This window comes from Podarcis liolepis, assembly GCF_965112155.1.
Source record: "Podarcis liolepis genome assembly, chromosome: 1".
Taxonomy (NCBI): domain Eukaryota; kingdom Metazoa; phylum Chordata; class Lepidosauria; order Squamata; family Lacertidae; genus Podarcis; species Podarcis liolepis.
The window spans coordinates 102,200,297-102,222,585 of record NC_139554.1 but is presented as its reverse complement, the minus strand read 5'-3'; the positions used below and the strand labels follow the sequence as shown (position 1 = coordinate 102,222,585).

Below are 22,289 nucleotides of genomic sequence, written 5' to 3'. Positions count from 1 at the left end.
CCACCTCTATTCCGCTGATGCATGTCTTGCATTAGTGGATATATACCCACCCACTGGATCCCACCCTATGTATTATTTTAGATAAATGTTATTCAGGAAGTCACCATAGTTTTCTTGAAAGCTAGTACAACTCACAAATTAATGAAGAAAAGGAAAAGTCAATAAAGCAAAAACAAAATTTCCAAATTTCACAACTTATTAGCAAACTTGTTGAGCATCGCAGCTTTTGCCTTTGCTGCATTCTGCTGCTGTGCAGCCCCTTTCTACTGCAGCAGGCCAAGACTAACATAAATCCCCAAGGAGTTGAGGAGAGGGGAAAACAGGTTTTCGAATATTAAATGCCTCCTATATACTCAAGTGGTTATGGACTAGGTTAAATTGATGCCAACAAATGGACGCGCAAAAAGCAGAAGTAGGGAATTTTTCAAGTATTTCAGCCCAATTATGGTTTTGACTTGTACTTGGGAATGGAATGCTACTTGAGCTCTTCAGTGTAAGCTTCAAGTGTTTGGCATTTAGCATCAGAACCTTAGTCTTACGGTTGAATAAAAGATTTGATGTGCCTAAGCATTTCATGTGCCTCTGCATACAGCTGCAAAAAAGGTATCATGTGCCTAAGCACCAGAACCAAAACACTTTTCACCCCAGCTTCACTGAAATAGATTCTTCTGACCATATTTATTTTGGAAACGTTCTATTAAGGAGAACAATAGATTACTGTTGTTTTTTTACTGAAGAGTAATGTAGCTGAACCACATTCGGCTTCCACGCATATGCTCTCAACCTTTAAAAGGATGATTTTTGACTCGAACTCAAATCTGATATACAAAGAACTGGTGCAGCGCAGCTGTGATCATGAGCAGTTGTGATCATGATCGTGAGCTTTGCCAATCCCACTGGCAGCAGGAGCCCACTGGGGAGACTTAAGTAAGCTATCACTCTTTCAGTCTCAGTACCCAGCCTATAATATGGGGATAGTAATTCTGGACTACATTAAGGCCTGCAGGGATTATTGCAACGTTCTCTTTGAAGCATCCATCTAATTTATGAAAAGAGTTAGATAACTAATAATTATAGAAATCAATATTCTTATGCCAAGAGTACTTTCTCTTGCTGATGTAAAACTTGTTTTTGAAAGTGCGAATCATTTTGTAGTGCAATCCTTGGCAATGACTGTTTTGCTCTCAAAGGGTACAGATATTATTTGTCTACTATGTACAATCACTTTAATTTGACAATTGACCTGTTAATGACAGTACTGCTACAGCTGGTTCCATTTTCAGCAAATTTTAGTGGAGAGGTTAACAGGAATATGGGGTCGGAGTTCTACAAAAACCCCCAAAAACTAAGATACTAAAGTGTGTCTCTTCATCACTCCGTTATACATATATGAATCAGTTCTGAGATCAGTTGCTGCTAGCATGTTAAACAAGCACACAATTTTTGCTTATACCACTTACAGAAGGTATTGAGAAGAGATAGGAAGTAACTGTTAAGAATCAAGATCCTTAAGATATTACCCAATTACTGGGATAAAGTGCCTATTGTTGCTGCCTCAGAGTAAGCCAGGGCAATATGTATAACATGAGTTCCTGGAAAAGCTTTGAGGACTCCCCCTTCTCCACTTTAACTGAAGCTATTTAAGACTTATGAGAAGCAGGCCATCAGGAAGTTCATTATAACAGTTTCTGAAGAGACTGCCCAAGACAACTTAGTTTTTTCTTAAATTTCTTTCTTTCTTTCTTTCTTTCTTTCTTTCCTATTTTGATTTGTTGTATGAACATTTGCAATGCCATGGTAAAATCACACATTCCATGCGGTAAGCCACTGCACATTAACAGATTTCTAGTCAGTAATTATGGCCACAGAGTGATTTGCCGTATTTTTCGCTCTATAGGACGCACCCGATCATAAGATGAACCTAGTTTTAGAGGGGGAGAACAAGAAAAAAAAATTCTCTCCCTCTCTGCGCAGTGCCCCTTCAGCGAAGCAGAGCCCCTTCCATTTCTCCTCCTGCTTCACTGAAGGGGCGCTGCACAGAGAGGGAAAGCTGCGCAACACCTCTCCAGCGAAGCGAAGCCAGGAGAGCAAGAGAGATTGGTGCACACTGACCCCTCTCGCTCTCCAAGCTTCAGCGAAAGCAACACGAAGCCTCCGGAGGCTTCGCATTGCTTTCGCTGAAGCCATGGAGCCTGCATTCGCTCCATAAGATGCACACACATTTCCCCTTAATTTTTGGAGTGGGAAAAGTGCATCTTATAGAGTGAAAAATACGGTAATAATGGCCTCGACCACCATGAAAAAGCTAATGTTGCTCAAAGGAGGTGTGCATAAATTGTACAGCATTGTGCACGTACTGTTATCAATACTAATAAGCAAGGGCAACTCCTAAGTCCCACACAAAGAATAAAGAATTATGCCGAACACGTCTTTAAAATCCAGCAATGCAAAGTTTGGTCCATGGGAAATGTAGCGTATGAAGGTCAATTCACTTATTATCATTAGGTGTGTGTGCGTGTGTGTGTGTGTGTGTGTGTTACAAGGTGGCTTTCGTGTTGCATTAAGGATCAATGTGCTGCTTGTGCTGTAACTGCTGTAAATAGTGAATCAGTTTTCACGATGCAAAAATAAAAATAATGGACTTTATAAATTTCTTGTAATTTCTTCTGTTGTGTAGCCTGATCTTTTTTATACGTGTCACCAAAGCTTACTCACGACTAAGTGTGCAGCCTTAGTGCTAGCAATATAAGCAAGTCATATGTTAGTCCTCTGTTTAAATCCATTACACCAAATATTAGTAAATGATCTATGTGGGTGGGGTGTGTAATCTCAGGGACAAGATGGCTGAACTACGTAAGACTTGCAGTGTCCAGGACAGCATTCATTGCCCTGCATGGCTCTTTACACATCCACTGTATGAAGGAATAAAATATCTGTACAAAAGTATGTAACACACACACACTGTGATTCTATTTTATTGCAGTGACATCTCTCTCTTCCCACCCCCAATACACATACTATTTTCTCTTCTAGAATCCTCAGCCAGGTCCAAGGTGATAAATATGCATTTAAAGTTCAACATTGCAAATCTCTGCCTACCTGATATGCCATTCTTGCTGGTGTTCAATAAAGCTACAGATGGCGCAGAAACTCTTTTATTATTCACAGCCTGCCCTGGTTTCCTTGAGGTACATTCTTCACTATCACTGTCCTGTATGTTTAGTAGCCGTGGTTGGAAACACTGCAGTCGACACGATCTGATATTGCTTAGTATTTCAGAAAGAGAAAGTCTATTTTCACAATGTTTATTGGAAGCATTGGTCCGTGAAAAATTAGAAGAAAAGTCTACATTTTGGGAAGAGCTTGAGCAACTGTTTAGCATATCTGGGTCAATCTGTTTCAGGACAGGATCATGTTCTGTGGATATCCGGTCCATCAACACCCTGTTTTAAAAGAAGAAGAAAAGAAAATATTAATATACATTTGAGTGTTGCTTCCATGAAAAGGGAAGAAAATAGTATGTTATTTTACCAACAAAATTAGCAATTATCTTACCTTCCACCCCTGCCAACTCGTCTTCTTGCAAATCCTATACATCTTCTTGGAACTGTAAGTGTTGTAAGGCAATGCCTATACCTTAGCTTATCCAATTCTGCCAGTTCTGAATTCTCATGAGAATAATTAGTTTGGTCCAAATGAGCCTGCAGAAGACAAGACAAGAATAATTTTGCTTTCATTCTTGGGAAAGGGAAAATGAAACTTGAATAGAACTATTTATGTAAAGGTCCTGACATTATTTTGGCTGCAAAAAGCAGAACACTTTCATAAAACAATTTTCTCATTTTAATTATTGCTCTCTATTGCTTTTGATGCTTTTATACTGCTATACACTACCCTGATGAGGGGAAGGTATATAAATACTTTTACAAATATGAATAGACTAAACAAACATCATACAATGTATGCGAAAGGGTGAGACAATTGCTAAGAGGACACAAATATTAGGTGTACAAGTAACAGGATTAGATTTGCAGGGTTCAAGCTACTGTGTAAGATATTTTGATGGAATGTAGTCCCCTATACTTAAACTAGTGCATTCCTGACACTATTAGTTTTTTTTAATCCCTTCAAATTCCCTTCACTGTAATCTCATATGCCCCAACCTCCTTCCCCTGAAGTTTAAGTGTTTGTGTATGTGTGTGTGTGTGAATGTGTATACTCCCTCTCTCTCATGTCCTATTTCTCTTTCTCTCTCTTTCTCCACACACACACACACACACACACACACACAGAGAGAGAGAGAGAGAGAGAGAGAGAGAAAGAAATAGGACATGAAATCCCAAAATTGAAAAATCAAAACAGAAAAAGCATAAAAGAGTAAAACCAACAACAGAATAACAGTATTCCAAAGGATCAAAAAAGTATTACGATTTAGTCCGCAGAGCCTGGGGAAATAAAAAGACCTCCACCAAGCACCAAAGACTGTAACAAAGGCATTGAGTGAGCCTCGTTGGGAAAGGCATTCCACAACTGGAGTGTCACCACTGAAAGGGCCCTCTAGTTATTAGCCACCAGCCTCACCTCTTTTGGCAGCCCTACCCTTTCAAGCATACTGAAATAGTTCAAGTGAAGCTAGCAGTTCCGTGTGTGCCCCAATTTCCTCAAGGTATATCCCTTCCTGTACATTTGACAGCCTTGACTGGATACACTGTAGCTGGCATAATCTGATATTGCTTTGTATTTTAGGAAGATCAATTCTGTTTTTAAACAGCCAAGGTGGACGAGAGAGAAAAAAGAGGAAGGCTGAAGTATGTCCCTTTTAACCAAACATCTGTCTTCAGCATTAATCAATTAGATAGGTCTTAACAGCAGCAAGAATCCTTACAGCATAATACTGGCATCCTGCCCTCCTTCTGAATGCACTTGCTCCATCAGGATCATTTTCTTCTTCTGGCTCAGACACCGGTGAGGGTACCTAGGGGGCCAAAGCAGTTTGATTTAAAAACATGAAATTATGCCAATTTATTATAACTGACAAGTACTCCGTTTGCTCAGTTTTAGCAGTTCATTTATTATTAATAAAATAAAATAAATTCCCATCAGCCACCATCTTAGGAACGGTGAAGCAAGTTTTGTGAACTTAAGGGTCTGTATAATTGTTTTTCTCCATTAGTCCCCCATATCCCACAAAGACTATGTTTATGAACTGTTCTTGAGAGCCTGGGAGATGCGAGCTGCCCAAACACAAAAAGGGCATCAGGCTCATCTAAGCCCTTTGTAGAAGCCTAAACAGCCCTTTGGATCCCAGTGCCTGTGGCATGACATTCCAACAGAAACCTATGGTGAAAGGGCAACATTTAAAAAATAAAAAATAAAAAGTTAAAGTGACAATTATTTCTATTTTACACAACTTTTTCCTTTTCTCTCTGTCACTATAACTTAGTTGACATGTATTACCTGTGGAAATTCATCTTCATCTGAACTGTGGAAGTCATACTGTTTGATATCACTTTTACTGATCACAGGCAAAGGCTCAGTAGTGGGTTGCTGAGGATTTATTACACTCTCAGTTTTAGGCTTCTTTGGATACTTCTTCTTTTGACGGACAACATCAGACACTTCCTCTTTTAGAGATGAGTGGTGAGCATGCTGTTGTATACAATAAATTTTGGACAACCCCCCGTTTATTAATAATTATTCTTATTTCATTAAACAGTCTATATCCACCACCACCCTTCTAATCTCATTATGGTTCAGCTTTGCTCATGAACAGGTTGCCTAAAGAATAAAGTTTATATAACTCTGAACAAGTATTTCTTTTACAAAATTTAATATTCAACAACTTGCACATATAATATTCAGTATCCTTTACTGTGTTCTGCATTAACTTTTAAAAGTACTCAGTAATTTTCTAAAAAGCTGATGTCTTGCACACTTTTTCCTGCTCAAAGTTTGTTACTTTGTGGCAACAGAGGACAAGGCAAGTATGAACCAAACTGAACAGTGATAGGTGCCTACAATGTAATAACCACTAGATGTCATCAAAGTTAAATACAAGAGAGAAATGTTTTAATGAAATATGTTCTTTTTGATTTAAAATATTTGAAAATGTTTAGTTCTTTTCTAAAAAGTACCATCTAAATATATGTACTGCAAATAAGCCAATTCTAAAATCTCAGCGAGCATGAGTCTCTATGAAATAATTGCAACTATTACCATTACAATGATTCGAAGACAGTGCTGGAAGATTATTTCTCTAATATGAAGCAAATTTTTAAAAAATGTGTCTGGATAAATTAGCTAAAGTCAACTGCCAAAAAACTTTAATCTGCAGTTATCTCTTGTAAGAGGACTAAGGGAAGAAGCAATTTTTATGTTCTTGACCTCTGTAACCTGAAAGCATTCTAAAATGCAGCAATGCCTCCACCAAATGGCTTCATATACAACTAGAAATATAGCCCTTTCTAATTAGTTGCATAAACCAAGAAGCACAGCAAACCTTCTCAGCTCCTGTGCTATTGATTTTTGAACTGCTAAAATGAAAAAAAGATATACAGCTGGCTGTGTACATCAGTTATTGCTGTCTGTACATACAGCTTAAGATAGATTTTTATTTCTGCTTTTTTCTGACATTATAGAAAATAATTATTACTACATATACATCACACTTTCCACATTACAAAGAGGACAATGTATCCAGTGAAATTAATGGTGATGCAAGTCATTTACCTTAGCTTTACATTCTTGAACCTTGTGATGATTTCCATTATGAAGAGCTGCTGGAGTGTTCATCTCTTTTTCAGTTGTATTAAGTTTGACTTCGTTAAGTATTTCACCTCCATAATCACCCAAATGGTATCTTAACAAAAAAGAAAAATAATTATTGCTAATCATTAATGAACTACTTTAACTATGTGAAGTGCTTTAAAATATTTTGTCTTTATTTATTGTCACAGGAACCCTGCAAGGCATGACATCATTGCTTCCTATTTACAAACTCAGAACAGAGGATATGTTTGATATATAGGACAGAATACCCCGTGTGCCAAGTGAAACATTCCACCAAACATACTGTATTCGCTAATCACGGCACTTCTACTAAAACATATTATTTTATGGAATTCAAGTGGAACCTGTTTAACAAGAATGGATGAAAAAATTACCTTTTCTCCACAACTTCCAATGTCAAATGTAACAACTCTCGTTTTGTTTTCTCTCGTCTCTTAATCATCTCTAAAATTGTTATGGCTCTACTAAACTCCCTTCTTAATTTCAGCATTTTCTCATAAGAGGCTTCATCATTCTTTCGGTTCTGTTGGGGGGGAAATATTAATAGTAAAAAGCATGTATGGAAGATGCAGTCGTACTGAGTTTAAATAATTGCACTTTATATTGAATCACTGACATTTAAGGTTGGGTCCAAATTATGTTCAGGTAGCATTCTGCTTCCACAACAGTCATCCAGAACAAGGTAAACTTCACCTCCCCAGTCAGAAACATCCACAGAACCTATGCCTTGCCTGAATTGAGTCCATGACTTTAGGCACTTGGTTCAAGACTTCTACTGCCTTACCCAAGTTAGATGAAAAGGAATTAAGCCAAATGTCAGCAATGCCCTGGTGACATCTCAGGCCAAATTTCCAAATGGTTTTCCTTAGCAGTATCATACAGAAGTTAAATAGCACAGGGAATGATACAGACAGTGATAGTCCATAATATAATTGCCATGGCACAGAGCGGTTCCCCAGCATCACCTTCTGGAAGGAATCTGCCAAGCAGGAACAGAAACACCTGACCACAGTGGTTCTCAATATCTAGTTCAGCCAGTGAATCTCAAAGGACACTAGTCCATGTCCCTGAACGGTCCAAGAAAATTAGCATGGTCACACTTCTCCATCCTTCTTCCAGCAAATGTCATCCCATAGGGTAATTAAGGCAGTTTCAGTTCCAAGCTGGAACTGGCCTGAAGCCAAATTGGGATGACTCTTAAATAGCGTCATCTAAAACTGAAAAGCCACTATTTGCTCAAGCTACTTCCTTAAAAAGGAAATATTTACAACTGGCCTATAGGATATTTATTTATTTCCAAAATGCAAAAACAAACAACAGAAATAAGATACAGAGACCCAGGCATCTGAAATCCAAGAAAATGAGACTGAATCATACTAAATAATGGACTGCAGAAAGTGACAAGTGAAGGCAAACTAAAGTCTTGAACCAAAAATTGGAAATTAGGATCCACTTTGAAGGCACACTGAATTCATGGCAGCTACAGTACTCCAAAAATTAGAATGAGAATGTGGTTAGTCCCATGATCTTTATTTTATTAATATTCCAGCTAATAGTACTTAAAAACTTCCTTACTATCATCTTGATTTTGAGTTAGGTAAACAGATTTTAGCAGACAATGCAACATTTTCACCTTTTGTCCTTAATAAGATGAAGAATTTGTGACATTTAACCTTTGGAAAATAGCAGTTTGGAAAACTGCAGAACTGAGAGAGTTACCTTTCTTGTCTGCATTTTCTCTGTTCTCCTCCGAAAAGCCACGTATGGATCATTGTTGGTGGAGCCATCTCTTTTTTCTTGCTTGATTTGGGGGATGAGGGAAGGCCCTCTGCAGTTCTTACGTTTTCTTACCCAGTAGTCATAGACAGCCTTAATAAGGTAATCATCCTCATTTAGCAGCAACTTAGCTTCCTGAAGTGTTACAAGCTGGAAAAGATATAAAAACATTGTTGTGCAACACAAGGAATTATTTTAAAAGTTGTTCTTAACAATAATCCAGGATGAAAATTTTGAAGAGGAAATGTAACACACAATCCTCTACAATGTATTAGCTATTAGAACTTTGGTTTCTTCATACAATTAGTACTGCAAGGTGTGAAGAGAGCAATGCGGTATGACTTTACCGCTTCAAAAAAAAAAAAGTCCTGTTGCACAAAAATTAGACATCAGACATTTTATGACAAAATACTTCTTTTATACTACTAATTATTCATCAGTGTCTGAAATGCAGCATCTGTATCATTTACTTCCTCTGTAGCAGCAGTCAGTTATTTTGGCTGCAGGTGCACATTATATTTCTATACTGTCAATACAGCAATAGAAACTAGGAGGTTCCTTCAGGTGATTTGGGTTGATCAAAGTCAGAATATTTTGTACCTCAACAAGAATATCTTGCTAAACGATAAAGGACTAAAATGATGCCTACAGTTGTGTCAAAATAAATCTATAAAATAAATAAATAAATTTCTCTTCTTCTTGCCATTTCCATAATCTGGACCCTGGCAAACCTACCAATTTCTCTGAAGAATGGAGTTGTTCCAGGGAATACAGATCCGGACCACCCCTGAGCTACACTGGAATTGTCTGAGTTCTGCCTACACTCCTTGAGTGAATGGTCTCTCCATTCCAAGCAACAAAACAAATAAGCTAATGAGTTCTATTAGGTATTTAAAAAGATCTACATATTTTATTCACTCAGCCCTTAGGAGTACCCAATGAAAACAAGTTTTTATTCAACTAAAGGAGGAAAAGCAAACTGGAAAATGTCAGTTCATCTTTACATAGATAAAATTACTGAACTTTAGTGCTGTGGAATCTAGGCTGTTAAGCCTTTTTCCTTGCCACATAATGACTATAAGGATAGGAATAATTAGATTTTGGCGGGATTGAGGTATAAAACTAAAGAACTAGGGTAAAGGGGATATTTTATCATAAAGAAGAATGAGAACAGCTCACAGCCGCAGGAAATAAAAGTTTTCAGAAAGCTTTCTCTTGTAGTCAAAATGAGGATATCAACACCCAGCGGCCCTATTCTAACTAAAAGTAGTCACACTTATCTCCCATTAAAATTAATGGGGCTTAAGTTAGCTGTAACTACTTTGCCTCACAGACTTTAATGGGACTTGAGTGCAACTAACTTTTGCTGGATTGAGACAAGTACTTTAGAAAAACATGATGATGCTTCAGACCACATTACCCTGCAATTCTGAGTCTTTAAAAAAAGCTACCCTATAGGTCCCAAAATACTGATTTCTGATGCACTGTGAGGTACTATAGACATTCCAAAGTGCTCCTAAGAGCTGCACATTGTAATCCCAGGTGTTTCCAGAAATACATATGTTTGGAAAAGTAAGAGTTTGACATTCTGGGACTACTTCTGTTAAGTTTCCTCCTCTGAAAACATTCTAAGACAGTGATTCCCAATTGGGAGTCCATGGACCCTTGGGGGTTCGCGTAACTCACTCAGGGGGTCCTTAGTACCATTCACATAACAAAAATTACCAAATAATTTCCTCCCCAAAATTAGAGGATCCATGGCTTGGCTTTTGAAAAACATGGGGTCCATAGGGTAAAGGTAAAGGGACCCCTGACCATTAGGTCCAGTCGTGACCGACTCTGGGGTTGCGGTGCTCATCTTGCTTTATTGGCTGAGGGTGCCACCGTACAGCTTCCGGGTCATGTGGCTAGCATGACGAAGCCGCTTCTGGCAAACCAGAGCAGCGCACGGAAACACCGTTTACCTTCCCGCCCAAGCAGTACCTATTTATCTACTTGCACTTTGACGTGCTTTTGAACTGCTAGGTTGGCAGGAGCTGGGACCGAGCATGACAAAGCCGCTTCTGGCGAACCAGAGCAGCGCATGGAAACACTGTTTACCTTCCCGCCCGAGCGGTACCTATTTATCTACTTGCACTTTGACGTGCTTTTGAACTGCTAGGTTGGCAGAAGCAGGGATCGAGCAACGGGAGCTCACCCTTTCGCGGGGGTTCGAACCGCTGACCTTCTGATCGGCAAGTCCTAGGCTCTGTGGTTTAATCCACAACGCCACCCGCGTCCCCATGGGGTCCATAGTACTTAGCTAATTGGGAACCACTGCTTTTTAAGATATTGGCTGTGTTCACAAATAATGCTAAACCATGGCTTGCCCACTCCACCCTTCCCTCTATTCCTCCTATTTAGTGGGGTGAGGACTTCTGTGGAGATAAGTTTCATTTTCAATGAATGTTGGCTTGTTGTGTCATATGAACCAGGAATTAAGTCTCATGGTTTGCAGTTTACCTTACATTAAAAATTGCTCGAGTTTACTGTAAGTTTGTTTGTAAAGCTGTTGCATATGCAGGCACAGATTGCGCTCTAAAAAGCTGCAACACTTTAAAAGTAACTTTTTATGGGGTGGCAGGATGAACTGGTTCTTAAATTCTGTCAAGGTTCATTGGATTCAGGCACATCTGATAACAACGCTAATTATAACAATATCAAGGATTTGATAAAAATCTTTTATTTCACTTTTTGAGATTTTGAGAATAGTAACTGGATACCCAGACATCAACTAAACAGAACAACCTCTCCATTATGCTTATATGCCTGAAAATGTAAAGCTACTTTTGACACAGGTTACACATTTGTTCTATATATTTGAGCTCAAGACATTTGAGCTCTATTGTTCTTTGTTTGCACAAACAACTATTTCTTTGAAATGAAAACTGCTCACTTAATGAAGTTAACTACTTCATTGGAAGACCTTGCTTTTCAGCCAATAATGATTTAATAGCACCTACACAGAAACTATTACTATCAGCTACCTTTCCTACATGAAACGTACCATATTTTTCTGTTTATAAGAAGCCCTTATTTTGGGGGACTCCAAATTAAGAAAACACCCCTCAGCACTACCAATGTATAAGACGAGCCCCAATTTTAAACCTAATTTTTTGGTTAAAAGGCCTAGTCTTACACACGGAAAAATACTGTATTTCTTGGGCAACTTTCCAGTTCCACATGTTCAAATGCTTATTCTGGGATCCTGCACATGCTCTGCTGGATTAGGTTTAATGCCATCCAGTGCCTGAGAATGGAAGACTGAACTTTTGGCAGTGTCAAAATGAACCAATATTCAGCACAAATCTATAAGTTATTCCATGCTCTTTCACAGCCTTATTTTCTTCAAACGAAAAAAACCAATGATCAATTAACTATCATTATTTGGACAGTACCTGAAGTTTAAACTAGTTGCTATCTTATTTACACTTTAGAAGATGACAGTATATGATTTCTATGGTCAAGTCCCCCCTTCCAGAAGAAAAGTGATCCTAGCATCAATTATGACACAGTCTGCTCTATAATGAGAGGCCCTATGAAGTACTATTTAACCAGCCAATTGAAGTACAGTAGAACCTTGGTTCGTTCCGGAAGTCTGTTTGACTTCCAAAACGTTCAAAAACCAAGGTGGGGCTTCCCATTGGCTGCAGGCACCCCGGAAACAATAGCCAACAGCCGCATTGGACGTCCAGCTTCTAAAAAATGTTCGAAAACTGGAACACTTACTCCCGGGTTTACGGCATTTGGGAGCAAAAATGTTTGAGTACCAAGGCGTTAGAGAACCAAGGTTCCACTTCACATGACACAACAAAGAAAATTTCCCAGTTCCAGGTTATGAATAGAAAGTCTTCAAAAATCTCTGGTTTTTGATGGCTCTAACCACAGCATTTGTCTAAACTGTTAAGGTTCATATGACAGAATAGCAGTTAGTGCTTCAAGAAGATGTAAAATCTTGTTATTACACTCATTCACCAGGCATTTCTAAAACTATTGTTGGAACCACAGAAGAATACACAAATATAGAATGATTCCTCAAAGTATAGATAAAACTTTAATTCAACTTTGAATATGGTTTTGTGAGGTTCAGGTGACCCTCATGCCACCTATATTATAGCTCTGCTGTGCTTCTTGATTTTGTTGGAACAGAGCACTGAGCAAAATTTTGCATCAGCACTGTAGAACACATTGCCCTGTGAAGAATAACAGTCCCCTCTCTTTTCTTTCATCAGTTGGTAAAGACATTTTCATTTCGGCAGGCCTTTGCCTTGCTTTGTACTTGATGTTTAGTTTAAAAGTTATGTTTTAACCTTGCACAACACCTGCCTCTATTGTATTTTTAAAATATTTTAACTGAATGATTGTTTATGATACTATGATTTAGATTTTTGTAAATCACAAGGTGGAAGTGAAATTTCTAAATAAAGTAATATCAGTAAGAAAAAATGGGAAAGCTTAAAAAGAATACTTTTTTGACAATATAATGAAACTAAGGATTTATAGTCTATTGTGTAAATTGACGTGTCATGTTTTTCTTTAAATTGGAGAAAAGCTTTTAGCTTGACAAAAGGCATGCTGTGGTCCTTTCTACAGCAGCATTAGTAAATCCTAGCTAAAGTAATTTTCTCCTGGATTTTGCACCTAGGTATGATTCAAGCAACGCACAAACCATGTAACTACTGTCCATAAGGACCCTTCATGCAACATTAAATGAGAGGCACAGACGGCCTTATCCCCCCACAGCTGAGATGGGTGTTCAATACAACCTCCCAACAAGGAAGAGGAACTGGTAACAGATAAAGGAAAACCCCATAGACTAGTAAAGCTTAAGGCTTTCATAATGATATATATATATATATATATATATATATATATATATATATATATAATTTTATTTATATGCCACCCATCTGACTGGGTTGTCCCAGCCACAAAAAATAGTAAAAATAAATAAAGACATTCACATTAAGGAACTCTTATCAAAATTCAACTTTATTAGTGAAATCTTAGATGAATAGTGCTTTGGAAACTGTAATACCTGATTAGAACTAGCTTTCTCAAGCCTGTCTATCATAATTTCAAACTGCAGTGGTTTGATTTCCATCTTCCGATTGAGCCTATTTAATAATGTCTCATCTTCTGAGTCCATATCATAATCAGGTTGCTCATTGTCCAGATTGAAAGCTGAAATAAAAAAGGGACAGAAACATACTTTAAAATACCATGTGAAATGGGCATATGCATACTAACAACAATCAGCTGGAAATGAATAAAATGTCAACTAGTTCAACAGCTGCTCTCAAAAGGGAGGACTTGTTTATTGGAAAACTTTCTCTTCCATCGTAGACAATACAGAAGATCAGGATCAGTACACCATAAGAACAGAGCATCTGTGCTGCTGAAAGATACCCACAGAAAATATGGCTCCAGCTGACTCAAAGTAGTGACCTACTGTGCACAATACAAAGAAAGGCAAAATAATTTGGGGGCTACTAAACTAACAAGACTTAAAGAATAACATAGAACAGAGCACAACTTGGAAAAACTTTCCCCTAATGTGACAGCTTTCCTATCCTACCACATAATATGTGTTAAGACACCCTATCTTAATGACATTAATACCCTTTAATGTCTTAAAGGATAGCTGGACACTTTTTCCAAATACTAGTTCTCAAATTACAATGACAAAAAAGGAGGGAGCCCTTATGAAATCTACAATCCCTATCCTTGGATGCCTTCAATTTTAATCAAATTAGGATCCCCAAAAGCCTTCTAAAGAAGTCATGAAGGGGCTTTCACAATCAGCCACCCTTATCATTCAAACACTGGCATTTATTCGTTTGGAAGGTTTTCATAACCTCAACAACAGCTGGATGATATAAATAAATCTCACTTTCTTATTCCATGATTATTTTTTAAAGGAGGTTAGATTATCACCTATTGACTTCATCCTTCTACTACAGAAGACTGAATAAGGTAATAATCAAGATTATTCCAATTCTATGAAGTTAAACTTCATCTTTATTTTTCTTTCTCTAGTAGTAACTGTTTCCATCTACAGCTCGCATTATGCTAACCTCTCACACTAGGCATAAACGTAACTTGTCCATAAGAGTTCAAGATCATGAAACAAACAAGAAGCTCATCCACAATCTAAGACAGAAATAAAAATCCAGAATTGCACAAAACAATAGTTATAAATGGGGGTGGGGCACCTTTTCCCTTCCAGATATTCTTGAAGTACAACTCCCATCAGCCCCAGCAAGCATGGTCAATGACCAAAGCTTCCCCACATCTGTTATAAAGGGATCCTGATGCACATTTCAAGCACCAGCTCTTCCTTGGTGAAATAATTTTTATTTCTGGGCACAAATGTTGTTAAAGCACCATATTCAACAAAAAGTGTTTTGTGGGGAAGAAGTGAGATTTGAAACATGCATTGAAATCTTAAAAAAAAAATACTTTGTCTAGAAAAGCTTGATATAATAAATAGATGCCTACGAACCTAATTACCTTCCATAATCAGCACCAAAGAGCAGCACCACTCCCCCAAGAAATTCACAGAAAGGGCATAATGAAAACTGTCATTCTGTTCATTCCCTGCATCTGTCAGTAAGAGATGCCATGGTAAAGCCTATACTGAATGGATTGTTCTAATTCCGAACACAGTACCTGGCAAATAACTAGATCCATATAACCCTTTGTTCCCACTAAGGGTGAAATACTGGATTCAAGGCTCCCAAATGTGTGGCCAGCAAGCTGAAGCTAAAAGATCTGAAGAAATGCCAGAGCCAAGGTGCCACCATTAAAAATGCCCTATTCTTGGTCCACACCTGCCTCATATCATTGAAGACGCCAAACCAGGATCTCTATGAATGACTTGGACACATGCTATTGTGTATTTGTTTGGATAAAGCCATAATTCTGAACTACAGAAAATGGTTTTGCACCTTCCAGTATATTTTACTATTTCTGTCCTCATCAATAATAAGAAGCCGAATTCAATGTGTCAATGTGAATTATATGCAAGATAATCTAGAATCTCATCCACAAAACTAATATAGAAGAATGGCTAGTTCCCAAAAGGCCTTCCTACTTTTCTCACAGATTGAGGAAATTACATTACTTCTTCAACTTGAAAGTACTAGTGGACATCTTTTGTCAGCAGCCACTCTAACTTTGACATTTAATGCAAAAGAAAAAAAAGTAACAGTGAACTTACGTTGGATATGAATGAACTGTTTTGGCTGTTTAAACTCTCCTTTGTATAGACGATTGTAATAGTTGACATTACTTTCTGCTTCGGGAACTGGAATAACCATGTTCTCTTTCTTTTCTCTGAAGACTTGCTGTGCTGAGATAGCTCGTTGCAAATGGTGTTCCTAAAAAGAAAGTAGTAGTTTAGATGTCACTACTGCACTATAGAAAAACAACTAGCACAATATCCTGCCTTATCATAGTGAAAATAATAAAATTTGGAAAAAGCTTGATTTCAGAATATTTCAATAGGTCAGATAGACAATAATGATTCTCCTTAAAATGAGAAAAATATTTTTACTAAACTATTATATATATTCAAGGGAATGTCTCATTCATCCTTCTTCAATAAACCCATAGGTTACAATTAAAAACAAAACAAAACTTTCGAGAAAGATTGCTCTCATTGCCTTGCCAAGTAAGAATACCCTGCAGGCAAGCAGGCAGGGAATCTTTATAGAAACTATTTTTCTTCTTCTTATGTTAAACCACACATAAATACTATAAATATGTGTGGGCATGAATACTAGTAAACATGTTAGTGGGTTAATTACTTTTGTGCATTTTTTTTAACAAGGCAGCTGTAATGAGAAGATATCTGGCAAAGGGAAGAGATTTTATGAAGTACTTTCCAGATGTGTGAAAGATGTAAAGGGCAAAAGCCCCTGCTCACTTTCCACAACACAACTGCAAATGATGAATGCAGACATAGATTGCAAGTTGATTAAATTAAAAAGCTTGTACCATGCAATGCCTCAAAAACAGGGTCAGTAAAGGAACTGCTGGATCCTAAACCAACCTATTTGTTAGAGAGGGGCCCTGGGATAGTGGTGAGATCCACGAGAGATCCTGGGGCAGAATTAGGATTACCCTGTCCATGAAGACTCCTAAGCATCAAGATTTAAGTTTTTAAAATCCACAATGAGGATCAGAGCTTTCTCTTTTTTCAGTACACAAATATTTTAAAGCAAAAATGTACTAAATACATTAATTATGAATCCCCCCAACAGAATATGTGTTGCCTGCTTCATCACTTAAATTCTTATACTTCAAATAATAAACACCTTTGCAAAAAGACAATCCTAAATTTGCCATAATTTCTTTTAAATCTTCATTAATCACCATGTACCACACACAGTGCTTGTGCTTCAGATAAGAAATTTCCAAGACAGGTATCAGTTTCTTATAGGAATGTTTCATTGGACTTTTAGGGTAGTGTGAAACATAGTTACCTTATACTGAATGAGACTACAGTGGTACCTCTGGATACGAACCGTATCCGTTATGGATCCCCGTTCACATCCTGAAGTGAACGTAACCTGCATCCGCACGGGTCGCGATTTGCTGCTTCCGCGCATGACGTCATTTTGACCGTTTGCGCATCCGCGAGTGGCGAAACCCAGAAGTAACGTGTTCCGTAACTTCCAGGTCGCCGTGGAGCGCAACCTGAAAGCGCTCAACCTGAAGCATATTTAACCCAAGGTATGACTGTAGTAGTTGGAGGAAAAATTTAGCTCACACTGCTTGCAGAGTGGATCAATAATTAAAGCCATTCTATAAAAATGACAATATTAAATAATTTCAAGGAAGAGAAAGCTTGTGTCATCCATCTACTGGCCATGTTCAGACCATGGTAAGTGTGATGTGAAGGCTCATAACCTCTGTCTGCATACATGTGCTCACCTCCCACTCAGCTAAGGAGGAATTCAAAAACTTTTGCTTTTAGCCAACCTTCACTTCCCAAACGGTTAAAACAAGGAATTGTTAATACAGTACTATGTTGAGTTTCAAGGGGCAAATTTCTGAAACTGAAAGTTTAATGTTTGCATTTTAAGTTTAAAGTGGCAGAATGAAATATAGCCACTATACAAAAGTGTAAGAAAGAAATGCTTTCCAGTTCTGAAAACCATTACTCCCCAATTAATGTGAATTTATTTATTGTATCAACATGGTAGATTTAGAGGCTGCCCTTCAGCACCAGGCCCCCAGGGTGGTGATATCTGAAGCTCACACATTAATTACATGCCGTATCTATTCCTGAAAATAACATTCAATTTCAAATCAGTTTGTTCTATTATGCTCTGAATAAAACCCTTATGAATGATATCTCATCATACAAAAGCAACCTTTGCAAAACATGGATACTCAGAGGCTAATTGCATAATAGAACAAGCAGAACTTTCAACAAAATGTTTCAGAGTGGAGTGCTCCTTCTTCACTTCTGTGGTCAGTTGTGCCCTCCTATGGGTACGCCATTCTATATACTGCACACTGTTAACTCTCTTAACAGTCAAATTTGTAATTTGTCATGAGAAACTCAATAGACAATTCAATGGGAAAGAGAGAAACAAGACTCTCCTGAACTCGTTTCAGCTTCTTCTTCTTCTTCTTCTTCTTATTATTATTATTCAGCTTACTATATTATAATACTTTACAATTGGTGGCTAAGTTTACTTTCTTCTTCCTACCCTGGCCCCTTTTTCTTGTGTGTCATGTTTTGCAACTGCAGGCTTGCAGGCAGGGACTATTTTGTTTTAACTGACTTTACATAAGCCACTCTAGGAGGCTTTTTGGCTGAAGGGTGGGATAGAAATACTATAAATAAATAAGAAAGGAAGAAAGAAAGATGCACATGAATAAGAAATTACACACCATTTAAAATGGCACTAATTTACATGCAACTTATCTTATGCCTATTAAGAGACTAATTTATAAAGTGTGATAAGGTTAGAAATTGAAGAGCATATACTGCCCTTCTTAGATTCCACCTCAGAGGCAATCACAGAACCTGAGCCTGTGCCTCCCTCAAACCACCAGCCAGTGGCTCCTAAAGCAGGTTTGACACCTTTAAGGCAAAAGGCTCTACTAATCAGGGGTTGGCCTAGATGTACAGTATTACTTAAGGCTCAGCCAGGGTTTGCCGGTTGTCTGAATAACATTCAAGTTTGCCTTCCAGCGTTGGCTCAACTTGGAGCTATCCAGGGTGCTACCCATTTTGCTTCTTCACCTTTTGGCCTTGACTGCAGCTTGCCTGACTTTTTTAATAATCATGACCTATCCGCTGCTATGTCTCACCTTTCCTTAATGAAACCTGGCCTCTTCTTTTCTTTACTTACTGAACCTTAATGTGGAAGTGGTGGTACAGGACCTTGCCACAAGTGCCTAGAACACGCCTCCCCTTCAGGCTAGCACTCTATCTCCCAGCTGGGACCCCTGGGAATATATAGGAGGGAATAAAAAACCCAGAAAAGGTCTACTCTGTTTAAGTGTTAAACCACATACATGGAATTTGTTATAAGCAAAATGCTAAATTATTTCCCCTACCATGGGGAAAGGATCCTAATTTGCCTTTCCCATTCAAGTTAAGACTTGACCCTTGACCGTTAAAAGAGTGTGTGTGTACACATCTATACCACTTAAAACAACAAATATCTCTAAGTAATTTACAATAAAATACAGTAACAATAAAAATGCAAATATCTTTCAATAGATTGGTCCTTAAGGCAGTTTAGGTCCTTAAGCCAGTTTAATACAAGTAGAGCCGAATCAGTAGCAAATTGGTTTAGGACTTTAAATGCCAACAACAAAACCTGGCTCAGTACCTAATAGGCAGCCTGAACAACTTTTTCAAAACTACTGTAATATGTGTAAAGCTGGGTGTCACACTAAGCAACCCAGCAACTGTATTTTACACTACCTAGTTGCAACTTCTGAACCAAGTGTAAGGGTATCCTCACATGTAGTACATTACAGTAGGGACAGCCATAGTTGGCACCAACTGCAGTTGGTGTGCCAAGAGCTCCAAACACAGCAGTGTACCTGGAAGCACTTTAATACATACACCTGCTTCTTCAGAGGGAATATAACCCTATAGAAAGTTGGTACACAACCCAATTGTCTGAACTGGGAACCACCCAGCCATAGAACCTCCATCTTGTCAGGATATAATCACAAGTTATCAGCACTCACACAGTCCATGAGTGCATCCAGGTACCAACGTTCAAAACTCTTATTGTTCTAGGCGCATTCTGAGACAGGGAATTTCGTTTATGAGAGCAGTTTCTAAGCTCCGGGGGCAGTACTGTGCCTAAGATTTCAGATTAAAATTGCCACTGCTGGAACAAAAGGAGGACCTTTTGCTGCCTCCCCACTTCCAGCCACTCTCTGAGGACTGGAGAATGGACCCTCATAAGAATATTAGGGGGGCAGACAGGGGAAGTATGGCTTTGTTTTTTTTTTTTTTTGCAGTCTTCAGATAAGGACTAGACTATGCAAAAAATGAATATAAGATTTTAGCTGCAGTTAATTCATTTTTGGCATTGTATTCTTGTACAGTAATAAAAAAGCACGCCTAGACATTCCGTTGCAGCACCATTTAGCTCCTAGCTTTCTTATTACAGTTTCTAACACTGCCAGGTACAGTGGTACCTCTGGTTGCGAACGGGATCCGTTCTGGAGCCCCGTTCGCAACCTGAAAGGAACGCAACCCGTGTCTGTGCACGCGCGGGTCACAATTCGCCGATTCTGCGCATGCACGTGATGTCATTTTGCGCGTCTGCGCATGCGTGAGTGGCGAAACCCGGAAGTAACCCTTTCCGGTACTTCCGGGTCGCTGCGGGACGCAACCTGAAAAGACGTAACCTGAACCGAACGTAACAAGAGGTATGACTGTACTGGTTTAGGGTATGCACACCGTCTCCAGATTCAGAGAAACAGAGTTGAGTATCACCAGCATACTGGCAACATGTTGCCTTATCTCTTCTAACAACCACTCCCCATGACTTCATACAGAAATTAAATAAAACTGGGACAAGATGGCGTGCTGTGGCACCCCAAAGCACAACTGCCAGGGGGCTGAGGTGCAGTCATCCAAATCCATAAGCAGGAGTGAAACGGTCCCACCCCCAACCTACAGATGCAGTCCAGGAGGATACTGTGGTTAAGCTATCAAAAGCTGCTGAGAGTTCCAGGAGAATCAACAGTCACACTCTTCCTGTTCTTCTCTTGAAGGTGATCAGAGTGACCAAACCAAATTCTGTCCCCCAAAGCAAGGGCTTAAGTCATACTGGAATGGGTTGATACAATCATTTCATCCAAGAACGTATGCAGCAGAACTGCCACCGTCCAGTGGAATACATGGATCAGGAAGTAATTCTGGTTTGAGAGGTCCAGAGAATATCCCCTGGCTCAGGAAGGTTAAGAGCAAACATTCTTAACAGCAGTGTTCATGTAACTTGACCAGTTTTCATACAACTTGGATGGAGATAGGTGGCTGAATCAAATGGTGTCCCTTCCCATTTCACTGACAGATGAGATTCCCCTTCCCCAGCCCTCTAAATATGCTCAAGAATGGGAGAGAGACCTTTTGGAACAGTATGGAAACAGGAAATTGGTGAAAGTAGCTTTCCACCCTGTTCTGGTGACAAGAGCCTCTGCTGGATCAAAAAACATTCCAGCAGCATGAAGAGCACCTGTTAGACATGCTTAGAAAATTGAGGTAATTTAAATCTGTTTTAGTATTTTAACTTTTGCATGTTTTAAAGTAAGGATGCACTATTATATCTTTGTAAACAGGTTTAAGCGTGTATATTTTTAATGAATGAATGAATGAGCCCAGTGTGATGCCCTTCTTGAGTACTTTTGCCTAGTTGGAATGAACTGTGATAACACTTTTTGAGTGTTTTGGAGCTGTGTATGTGTAAAAATACCTGACTTTTGTATGAAGAAATTTTGGAATGTAACCAACTGCTCCATACACCACTGGAATGTGGTGTCTGGAAGATTCCCCCAAATTCAGTCTGTCACCTCACCACTGTGGCCCAGTTTGCACATCACTCTAAAACATTCTTCTGACAGCAAAGTATACTTCAGAATGCAATTATATATCCTCCTTGCTAGCGATCCCTGGTTTAGTGCTACTTCTGAATTGGTCATCACAGGCTTTTTTTCACTCATACCATACTCAGTAAGCCAATACCAAATTTTAGCTGTCATTGTGTTTTTCTGGAAGTGAAAATAATCACAACCCCCAGATTAATGCAAAAAGCAAGGGAGTATGATTTGTTTCTTTCACAAACCAAGTGGGGAGGAGAGACAGCCTATATCCGCACATTCATTGTGAACCATTAACTTGATAATGCAAGAAACCGTAAGGGTCATAATCCTGGAATCTGCACCAGTACCCCCTCAGGTTGCAGAGCTACAAGCAGGACTGGCCAAAATGTTTTTGCACCCAAGGTAAGTGATGTTAAATTCTCGAGAATAATCTTTTGGAGAATTTTCATTTAAAGTAGGAGAATATTCATTTTAATGCATTGAAAATGATGTAATTGTAATGCATTGAAAATTATATAATTACTTAGTATACATGTTTATTCATGGGCAAACTTGTTCAGATGGCAACCCAAAACTAAATAAAAATATAGAAC

General features: G+C 38.6%; 1 protein-coding gene across 2 annotated transcripts in view; it reads right to left on the bottom strand.

Moving 5' to 3' along the window:
- The window catches only part of EPC2 (enhancer of polycomb homolog 2), a 49,385-nt gene that overhangs the window by 5,528 nt on the left and 21,568 nt on the right, over positions 1-22,289 (bottom strand). For both annotated transcript variants that reach the window (XM_083493840.1, XM_083493841.1), the window contains exons 2-10: positions 15,827-15,986; positions 13,643-13,788; positions 8,509-8,715; positions 7,164-7,312; positions 6,730-6,859; positions 5,458-5,649; positions 4,886-4,975; positions 3,556-3,701; positions 3,100-3,443 (exon numbers count right to left, since the gene is read on the bottom strand). In XM_083493840.1, coding sequence (XP_083349966.1) covers positions 3,100-3,443; positions 3,556-3,701; positions 4,886-4,975; positions 5,458-5,649; positions 6,730-6,859; positions 7,164-7,312; positions 8,509-8,715; positions 13,643-13,788; positions 15,827-15,986 — 1,564 coding nt within the window. The remainder of the gene's footprint in view (positions 1-3,099; positions 3,444-3,555; positions 3,702-4,885; positions 4,976-5,457; positions 5,650-6,729; positions 6,860-7,163; positions 7,313-8,508; positions 8,716-13,642; positions 13,789-15,826; positions 15,987-22,289) is intronic.